General features: G+C 40.2%; 2 protein-coding genes across 2 annotated transcripts; both read right to left on the bottom strand.

Moving 5' to 3' along the window:
- Positions 1-253: 253 nt before the first annotated feature.
- LOC126766456 (uncharacterized) lies at positions 254-1,288 on the bottom strand. The gene has a single exon (XM_050484235.1). The coding sequence runs from the start codon at positions 1,286-1,288 to the stop codon at positions 254-256; it is 1,035 nt and encodes a 344-aa protein (XP_050340192.1).
- A 1,128-nt stretch (positions 1,289-2,416) lies between these two features.
- On the bottom strand, positions 2,417-5,557 carry LOC126766455 (uncharacterized). The gene has a single exon (XM_050484233.1). The coding sequence runs from the start codon at positions 5,555-5,557 to the stop codon at positions 2,417-2,419; it is 3,141 nt and encodes a 1,046-aa protein (XP_050340190.1).
- Between the last annotated feature and the right edge of the window lie 5,760 nt (positions 5,558-11,317).

Here is an 11,317-nt window from a genome sequence, read left to right as displayed (position 1 = left end):
ACTATGATGCTACGCTTAGGCAAAAGCTAAGCTTAATTGTTCTTACACGTATGTATGTATAAATATATTAAAGGATAAAGGGAGATGAGGAATTAGAATAACGAGTAATGCCGTGGTGGATATGCAAAATTAGAGTGACCAGATAACAATTAATATTAAATATTTACAGTGCTTTCTCACCACATTGGGTAGAATATATGTGTGCATATAAGTTTAGTAAAACTTAAGTATAAATAATAACTTAAGATTAATGCTACTCATTATTGGTAGTTCCATTGTGAAAGGAGCTGCTCCGAACATCCTCCACCCGTTGAAAAGTCTGACTTTCAAAAGAATCATTGACAGGTAAAACGCACAGTTTGTTGATAGCTCGACGCGTCATGCCGGTAGACGTACGAAGGACGGCTACTCTTGCGACACCGTCTGTCCCAGTGACAACTTCTGTAACACGAGCTAACGGCCATTTGAGAGGAGCTGAATTTTCGTCTTTGATGCATACGATGTCATTGACTTCAATGTTTGGGTGTGGTTTACGCCACTTCGCTCGTTGTTGTAGAATAGTAAGATATTCTTCACTCCATCGCTTCCAAAATATCTGTTGGATGTAGGTAATCTGCTGCCAGCGATCTAAACGATTGCAGTTTAGATGCGCGAGGTTCGGCTCAGGAATAGCGATAAGAGGACCACCAACAAGAAAATGTCCGGGCGTCAGTACATTAAGATCTTCTGGATTTTCTGAAAGTGGCACAAGAGGTCTTGAATTAATTACTGCTGATATTTGACATACTAAGGTACGTAATTCTTCAAAACCGAGAAGTGAAGAACCAACGGACCGATAGAAATGCCTTTTTGCCATTTTTACTGCTGCCTCCCACAGGCCACCAAAATGTGGTGATCGAGGAGGTATAAAACGCCAATCTATCCCATTATTGAGGCAGTAAGCGTGAACTTGATTGCGATGATTTTCACTAAGAAATAGCTCTCGTAAATCCTTCAGCTCGTTCTTGGCGCCAACAAAATTTGTAGCATTGTCTGACCAAATGCAACTTGGTTTGCCACGAGTAGATATAAAGCGCTTAAGTGCATAAAGAAAAGAGCCTGTTGAAAGATCTTTCACCAGTTCCATCCACACGGCTTTTGTGGCGAAGCAAATGAATACGCTAACATAGCATTTTTGAGGTGCTTTCTTACGCGTTTCGGGTTTGAAATAAAATGGTCCACAGTAGTCTATGCCCGTAACGATAAAGGGGCGCGATGCGTGGATGCGTTCCTTAGGCAAGTCAGCCATGATGTGCTCAACAAGGCGTGGTTTTGATCTGCAACAAATAATACATTTTCGTAGAACACTCGCAATAGTTTTTCTTCCACCTATAGGCCAAAATTGCATACGAATGGATGCAAGTAGAGACTGAGGTCCTGCGTGGTGATACTTTCGATGAAAATGAGTGATTATTGACGACGTTAATGGATGATTCTTTGGTAGAATCATTGGATGACGTGCCTCAAAGTCTAATGTTGAGTTCTTTAAACGACCTCCAACTCGTATAATTCCAAAATCATCCAAAAATGGCGATAACGAAGCGATTTTACTTGTGTGTACAAAGTTGTTCTTCTTCAGGGCGACGATTTATGACCACAACTGCGCTCTTTGGACTAAGCGTATGAGCAATTGAGTCCCACAATGGATATCTGTAGTTGTGAGCTGTGATCTTTTCGATTTTATAAATTTGTATATGTATCCAAAAATACGCTGCATTGTTCCGAACGAGTTGATATATTTGAACGAAAAAGTTATGTCGGGTCTATCAGATGAGACGTGCAAAACCTTTTGACGAGTTTCTGGTAGAGATATATGAAGAGCGCATGGTTGTGGCCACGAAGATTCAACGTTTTCCAAAAATTGTGGACCATACGTCCAAAGTCTTGACCTTAGGAGCTCCTTTGGTGTAGCGCCCTTTGATAGGATGTCAGCTGGATTCATGGAGGTGGGCACGTAACGCCACTGCATGCCTTCAGTTAGTTGCTGTATAGCGCAAATTCGATTGACAACAAATACGTTGAACTTTGAAGGTTCCTCTCGTAGCCATGAAAGAACCACTGATGAATCCGACCAGCAGTAATAAGAACAATCAAATATATTCATTTTTCTTAATTCAGATAATAATTGCGCCAGTAAGGCGGCCGCACAAAGCTCTAATTTGGGAACTGTCAACGTTTTCAGAGGGGCGACACGAGCCTTGGAGCACAACAAGTGAACTTTAATGCCGTCATCCTTTACTGAGCGAACGTAAACACAAGCGCCGTATGCTTCCAGACTGGCATCACAAAATGCATGTATTTGAACAGTAGCGCCAGGCTGAAGAACATATCGCGGAAATGATGTGTGTTGAAGATCAACAAAATCGTTACAAAATTCTTACCATGCTGTGCATATGGAAAGTGGTAAACTTTCATCCCAATCGAGCTTGTCTCTCCACATCCTTTGCAACAGAATTTTAGCTCTAGTAAGTGTGGGACCAATCAGACCTAATGGGTCGTAGAAACGTGCTATGGTAGACAATACGGAACGCTTGGAACATTTTTCCAATGTTTGCTGAGGCTTGTATTTGAACAAAAAGACGTCCTTCGATGGATTCCAAACAAGTCCGAGAGTTTTGACAATATCGCTGGATTCATCGAAACTAAGGAAACTTTCTCTATCAGCGACAGGAATTTCGCTGAGAACATCTGAGTTGTTAGAGCACCACTTTCTTAACTGAAAATGACCTTTAGAAAGTAGGTTTGTAGTTTGTTGCCTGATTTTTTGTACTTCCTCTATTGAACTTCCTCCGGAGATAAGATCATCTACATAGAAATCTCGAAAAACGATTTCTGAACCAAGCGGATAAGATGAGGATTCATCTAATGCTAGCTGATGCATAGTACGTATAGCCAAGAACGCAGCAGGCTTGGTGCCGTATGTGACTGTGCTTAACTTGTATATACGTAATTTTTCTTCTGGAGAATCTCGCCAAAGTATGCACTGAAGCATATTATCTGGAGGTGTTACGCGAACACATCGATACATTTTGCAAATGTCCCCAGTGAGTGCAATTGGAAAGGTACGAAAACGAACAAGAATGTTGAAAAGTTTAGGTTGAATGGTAGGGCCAGTCATGAGTATGTCATTTAGTGATAACCCTGAAGTTGTGGCCGCAGAACCGTCAAAAACAACTCGCAACTTCGTTGACGTACTATCATCCTTAATAACGCAATGATGAGGTAGAAAGTACCTGCACTTGGAAATCATTCTTTCAGAGACTAATGACATATGCCCAAGGTGCTCATATTCCTTCATGAATGAGCTATATTTCGCCTTTAAATTAGGATTTCTACTAAGTTTGCGTTCAATATTCTCGAATCTGCGTCTAGCAGTTAAATATGAATCTCCAAGTGAGTCTAAGCTGCGCTTAATGGGTAAGCTAACCGAATACTCGCCCGATGATAGACGTGAGTAATTATTTTTGAAATGTTCCTCACACTCGAGGTCTTCTTTAGAAGTTTTGGTGATTGGTTCATGAACATGTTCGATTTCCCAAAAGCGGCGAACTAATTTGTCTAACTGGATATCTTTATCAATTCCAATAGATGATCTCTGGCTTACAATAAATGTTGATAGTTGAGGGGTTTGCTGCCAACCTCCAGATAAAACCCATCCCAGTCGAGTTTTTTGAAGAATGGGCAACCCAGGTGCCAACTTTATCTGCCCTACACAAATGAGTTCGAAGAAAAGTCCTGCTCCGATGAGCATATCAATGCGCTGTGGTATATTGAAAGCAGGATCAGCTAGTTGAATATTCGAAGGAACATTCCAATCATCGGTCATGACTGAAGTTCCAGGTTGATTATCAGTGATCGTTTGAGCGACAAGAGCAGTAATGTTTGTTGAGTAATCTGAAGTCCGCGACTTTAGTACGAGATTGACTGAGTATCCATCTGTAGGAAAATTTGCATCTCCAATTCCAGAAACCGAAGCGAAAGATTTAGATTTATGCAGTTGAAGTTGGTTTGCGAAGCGACTTGTGACGAAGTGAATCTGTGAGCCAGAGTCCAAAAGTGAACGACAAGGAACGAAAGTTCCGGCACGATTCTTTACTAAAACGATTGCAGTAGCTAAGAGCACAACATCAGATGGAGATCGGGAAGCAGAGATGTCAGGCAGCGTGGGCAGCGTTGCAGTCATGGCATTAGCTTGGACAGAGTTTGGTATTAATGGTAATTCGTGACCATTAGCTGATGGTAAACGATTAAAATGTAAAAGCGTGTGATGCTTTGAATGACATTTTCGACAAGAACTAGATTTGCAATCTCGCATCTGATGGCCTTTCTTTAAACAGTTTAGACATAGTAAAAGTTTCTTAACTTCTTTCTGGCGAATGTTAGGCGAAAGATTTAAAAACCGTTGGCAATTATAAATTAAATGTTCAGCATTTTCACAAAATACACAAACACCTAGTGGGCTATTTGAAGCAACAAAGGTTTTCCTTTGATGTGTACTCACGGTTTTTCCGGGTTTACCGAATGTTTCAGCTTGTGTTTGTAATGCATGCTCTACGTTCTCGAGGGTACGACATCGATGTTCTAAAAATGCAGCTAATGATTCCCACGATGGTAACTCGTTTATTGACCAACTTTCTTCCCATTTTGCTTGAGTTACTTTGTCCAACTTTTGTGTTAAGAATTGTACCACTATGCAATCCGCTATTTGCTCTTTTGAACCAAGTGACTGCAACGCACATATATGCGAATTGACCTTGTCAGTCAACGCTCGCAGCTTGCCGACGTTACCATCTGCTTTGTCCATCCCGAAAATCTCCCTGATATGTGCCTGAAAAATAAGACGTTTATTATCAAATCGTTTAATGAGAAGATCTAATGCGATTTTATAATTAGCCTCATTTATTTCCAACGATCGTATGGTGTCAAGAGCAGCACCACTCAAACAGGAACGCAAATGTTGCAATTTGTCCACATCGTTTAGGTCGCTATCCTTATCGATGACTGATGTGAACATCGAATAGAAATTTGTCCACTCTATATAGGATCCACTGAATTTAGGCAACGTTAATTGAGGCAAACGTGAACGATTAGTATTCACTATAATAGGCTGGAATTCATTGCTGTTCATCTTGAATGTGGAACAATGTTGAGAAGAGCTACGCTTTCCAATTTCACGTTGTAAAGTAGCCTTCAACTGAACCAAATTCGTATCAAATTGGATAAGTAAATCACTTCCAATGGATTCAAAATCATGCTCTTCCAAACTTGTGTGTGCAGCTAAGAAGTTAGATTTCAATTCGTTAACTGAGTCAATTATTGCTGCTAAAGCATATTCATCCATGCTTTGCAACCGCTCCGAGTCCATATCAACACTTATGCATTCAAGGCGCTTAAACATGGCCTGTGTCTTCAATTTCAAAAATGTCACCCTGCCCATTGGTGAATGTTGACTTATGGGACTCTCATTTGCAGGAATGTCTCCAGCTGGAGTACCACCGATTGATTGGTTTAACGACATATCCAATAAATTTAACCAATTAAAAAATTAACGAGGTTAGATAATCAGCGCGGTAAAGTATGACCGTACTGAACCGTTGAAGAAACTAGCGGCACTCGATAAACGGTGCTTACGGTTTTAAGTTACGTTAGAAATGACCGGTCAATTTTACATTAATTTCCAAATTTACCGTAGTAGCGCTTTCTAGAAATCACGCCACTATTTTGCCAAAAATCAACTAGGTTTTAAACCACGAGTTTGATTTATCGATTGTTCACCTTAAAATATGTCCACTAATTTTACACTAGCTCGGTGGCATACGAACTAATAGTTAATGTTAAGTTTTAGTATATCACCAATAAAACACACTCAGCGATCACGTCGGGGTCACCAAAATGTTGAGCTACCAAGCTTTTTTGATAGCTTCGAATCGCGATTTAAAACAACGACGATATATATTTACAAATTATTTATTAATATAAATATATATAATACAACGAATAGAAGGTTACGTGGCTGGTGGTTTACCAGGTGAAATGCCCTTGCGCCTGCAGTTAACGAATATAAGAAACGAACTAGAAAATAATGCGTGTACAGGCACCGAATGTAAAAAGCGAACTATCACTATGATGCTAGGCTTAGGCAAAAGCTAAGCTTAATTGTTCTTACACGTATGTATGTACAAATATATTAAAGGATAAAGGGAGATGAGGAATTACAATAACGAGTAATGCCGTGGTGGATATGCAAAATTAGAGTGACCAGATAACAATTAATATTAAATATTAAATATTTACAATGCTTTCTCACCACATTGGGTAGAATATATGTGTGCATATAAGTTTAGTAAAACTTAAGTATAAATAATAACTTAAGATTAATGCTACTCATTATTGGTAGTTCCATTGTGAAAGGAGCTGCTCCGAACAACTGTCATTATTGCTATACGACAACTCTATGAAAACTCCAATAACATCAAAACGGCTAGTTAGCATAAATATGTAAAGTTCATATTTTGACGCAACTTGATATCGATTGCTTAATGTGTATGTACCAAAAAATCGATTCTACACCTTAATATAGGATTGTGAAATTGATCCAAATACACTGTCGCTATGGCTATACGACATTTCTATGACAACTCCAATAACATCAAAACGGCTAGTTAGCATAAATATGTAAAGTTCATATTTTTATGCAACTTGATATCGATTGCTTAATGTGTATGTACCAAAAAATCGATTCTACACCTTAATATAGGATTGTGAAATTGATCCAAATACACTGTCGCTATGGCTATACGACATTTCTATGACAACTCCAATAACATCAAAACGGCTAGTTAGCATAAATATGTAAAGTTCATATTTTTACGCAATTTGATAACGATTGCTTAATGTGTTTGTATCAAAAAATCGATTCTACACCGTAACTTAAGATTGTGAAATTGTTTCAAATATACTGTCATTATTGCTATACGACAACTCTATGACATCTCCAATAACATCAAAACGGCTAGTTAGCATAAATATGTAAAGTTCATATTTTTACGCAACTTGATATCGATTGCTTAATGTGTATGTATCAAAAATCGATTCTACACCTTAATATAGGATTGTGAAATTGATCCAAATACACTGTCGCTATGGCTATACGACATTTCTATGACAACTCCAATAACATCAAAACGGCTAGTTAGCATAAATATGTAAAGTTCATATTTTTACGCAACTTGATATCGATTGGTTAATGTGTATGTACCAAAAAATCGATTCTACACCATAATAGAGGATTGTGAAATTGATCCAAATACACTGTCGCTATGGCTATACGACAACTCTATGACAACTCCAATAACATCAAAACGGCTAGTTAGCATAAATATGTAAAGTTCATATTTTTACGCAACTTGATAACGATTGCTTAATGTGTTTGTATCAAAAAATCGATTCTACACCGTAACTTAAGATTGTGAAATTGTTTCAAATATACTGTCTTTATTGCTATACGACAACTCTATGACAACTCCAATAACATCAAAACGGCTAGTTAGCATAAATATGTAAAGATTCATATTTTTACGCAACTTGATATCGATTGCTTATTGTGTATGTACCAAAAAATCGATTCTACACCTTAATATAGAAGTTTGGTGTGGGATTGCTTAATGTGTGTGGGAGAGAGACTCCGATTCGCACCGAGTAAAAATCATTCACTCATCGGTGAATGAACAACTCTAGCCAATAATAAAAGCCGCAGTTAGCATAAATATGTAAGTTCAGGTTCTTCAACATATCGCTGATCTGCGCCCACGCTCCGACGGATGAGAAGGACGATGTGACCAAAGAAGCCTTTTATGAGTGCTTGGAACGCACTTATGAGAGATGCCCCCGCCACGATGTCAAAATCGTGCTTGGCGGCTTTAACGCCAGGGTGGGCAAAGAAGGTATATTTGGCACTACGGTCGGTAAATTCAGCCTCCACGACAAAACATCCCCTAATGGATTGAGGCTGATTGACTTCGCCGGGGCCCGAAATATGGTTATCTGTAGTACTAGATTCCAGCATAAGAAGATTCATCAAGCTACCTGGCTGTCTCCGGATCGAAAAACTACCAACCAGATCGATCATGTTATGATAGACGGAAGACACGTCTCCAGTGTTTTAGATGTGCGTGCGCTGCGAGGTCCTAACATCGACTCGGACCACTATCTCGTTGCAGCCAAGATTCGCACAGAGGCGCAGCAAAAAACGCACGCCAACAAACACAAGGAAGGTTCGACGTCGAAAAGCTGCAATCACAACAGACTGCCGAACGATTTTCTACTCGGCTTGCACTCCTGCTCTCTGAGAGCACTCATCACCAACTCGGTATAAGGGAACTGTGGGACGGCATTTCAAACTCCTTACGTACAGCTGCATCCGAAACCCTTGGTTTTCGGAAAGTGCAAAAGAACAACTGGTACGACGAGGAGTGCTGTGCCGCAGCGGAGAGAAAACAGGCTGCCTACCTCGCAACGTTACGATCGACCACAACACGTGCGGGATGGGATAGATACCGAGAATTGAAGAAGGAAGCGAGGCGCATCTGCAGACAGAAAAAGAAAGAGGCCGAAATGCGTGAATATGAAGAGCTTGATAAGCTGGCCGAGAGGGGTAATGCTCGAAAATTCTACGAAAAAATGCGGCGGCTTACAGAAGGTTTCAAGACCGGAGCATACTCTTGTAGAACCCCCAAAGGTGATCTAGTGACCGATGCTCAGAGCATACTTAAATTATGGAGGGAACACTTCTCCAGCCTGCTGAATGGCAGTGAATGCACAACGCCAGGAGAAGGCGAACCCGATTCCCCAATCGATGACGATGGAGCAGACGTCCCATTGCCCGACCATGAAGAAGTTCGAATAGCAATTACCCGCCTGAAGAACAACAAAGCGGCGGGGGCCGATGGATTACCGGCCGAGCTATTCAAACACGGCGGCGAAGAACTGATAAAAGCATGCATCAGCTTCTTATGTAAAATATTTCGGACGAAAGCATGCCCAACGATTGGAATTTAAGTGTGCTATGATTCAATCCATAAAAAGGAGACCCCACAATCTGCGCCAACTACCGTGGGATCAGCCTCCTCAACATCGCATATAAGGTTCTATCGAGCGTATTGAGTGAAAGATTAAAGCCCACCGTCAACAAACTGATTGGACCTTATCAGTGTGGCTTTAGACCTGGAAAATCAACAACCGACCAGATATTCACCATGCGCCAAATCTTGGAAAAGACCCGTGAAACTCCAATCGATTTCAAAACGCTGCTTTCGACAGCAAAAAAAATGTAAAGTTCTATTTTTACGCAACGATGTCTGAATTTGGTATCCCCGCAAAAATCGATTCTACACCTTAATACGGCTGTGTAAACTAACGTTGAACAACACCAAAAGCTCCGTCAGGATCGGGAAGGACCTCTCCGAGCCGTTCGATACCAAACAAGGTTTCAGACAAGGCGACTCCCTATCGTGCGACTTCTTCAATCGATGCTCCTGTGTGTGTAAAAAAGTTCGAGCTGCAGAACTAAACATTGTGAAGGTACCATCTTCTATAAGAGTGTACAGCTATGGCTGGCGTATGCCGACGATATTGATATCATCGGCATCAACACCCGCGCCGTTAGTTCTGCTTTCTCTAGGCTGGACAAGGAAGCACAGAAAATGGGTCTGGTAGTGAACGAGGGCAAAACGAAATATCTCCTGTCATCAAACAAACAGTCGTCGCACTCGCGACTTGGCTCTCACGTCTCTGTTGACAGTCATAACTTTGAAGTTGTAGATAATATCGTCTATTTAGGAACCAGCATTAACACCACTAATAATGTCAGCCTGGAAATCCAACGCAGGATTGCTCTTGCCAACAGGTACTACTTCGGACTGAGTAGGCAATTGAAAAGTAAAGTCCTCTCTCGACGAACAAAAACCAAACTCTATAAGTCGCTCATAATTCCCGTCCTGCTATATGGTGCAGAGGCTTGGGCGATGACAGCAATCGATGAGTCGACGTTACGAGTTTTCGAGAGAAAAATTCTGCGAAAGATTTATGGTCCTTTGCGCATTGACCACGGCGAATATCGCATCCGATGGAACGATCAGCTGTACGAGATATATGACGACATTGACATAGTTCAGCGAATTAAAAGACAGCAGCTACGCTGGCTAGGTCATGTTGTCCGGATGGACGAAAACACTCCAGCTCTGAAAGTATTCGACGCAGTGCCCGCCGGGGAAAGCAGAGGAAGAGGAAGACCTTCCACTCCGTTGGAAGGACCAAGTGGAGAAGGACCTGGCTTCGCTTGGAATATCCAATTGGCGCCACGCAACTCGAAAAGAAGAAACGACTGGCGCGCTGTTAGCATAAATATGTAAAGTTCATATTTTTACGCATCTTGATATCGATTCCTTAATGTGTATGTATCAAAAAATCGATTCTACACCTTAACCTTAAGATTGTGAAATTGCTCCAAAGACACTGTCGTTATGGCTATACGACAACTCTATGAAAGCTCCAATAACATCAAAACGGGTAATTAACAGAAATATGTAAAGTTCATATTTTTACGCATCATGATATCGATTGCTTAATGTGTATGTACTAAAAAATCGATTCTACACCTTAATATAAGATTGTGAAATTGTTCCAAATACACTGTCGCTATTGCTATACGACAACTCTGTGACAACTCCAATAACATCAAAACGGCTAGTTAGCATAAATAAGTAAAGTTCATATTTTTACGCAACTTTATATCGATTGCTTAATGTGTATGTATCAAAAAATCGATTCTACACCGTAACTTAAGATTGTGAAATTGTTTCAAATACACTGTTCATTATGGCTATACGACAACTCTATGACAACTCCAATAACATCAAAACGGCTAGTTAGCATAAATATGTAAAGTTCATATTTTTACGCAACTTGATATCGATTGCTTAATGTGTATGTACCAAAAAATCGATTCTACACCTTAATTTAAGATTGTTAAATTGTTCCAAATACACTGTCGCTATGGCTATAGGACAACTCTATGACAACTCCAATAACATCAAAACGGCTAATTAACAGAAATATGTAAAGTTCATATTTTTACGCAACTTGATATCGATTGCATAATGTGTGTGTACCAAAAAATCAATTCTACACCTTAATTAAGGATTGTAAAATATGTTCCAAATACACTGTCGCTATGGCTATAGGACAACTCTATGACAACTCCAATAACATCAAAACGGCT

Source organism: Bactrocera neohumeralis, unplaced genomic scaffold (genome assembly GCF_024586455.1).
Source record: "Bactrocera neohumeralis isolate Rockhampton unplaced genomic scaffold, APGP_CSIRO_Bneo_wtdbg2-racon-allhic-juicebox.fasta_v2 ctg1268, whole genome shotgun sequence".
Lineage (NCBI taxonomy): Eukaryota > Metazoa > Arthropoda > Insecta > Diptera > Tephritidae > Bactrocera > Bactrocera neohumeralis.
Note: the sequence above shows the minus strand (reverse complement) of the source record. Positions and strands in the feature narration are given on the sequence as shown.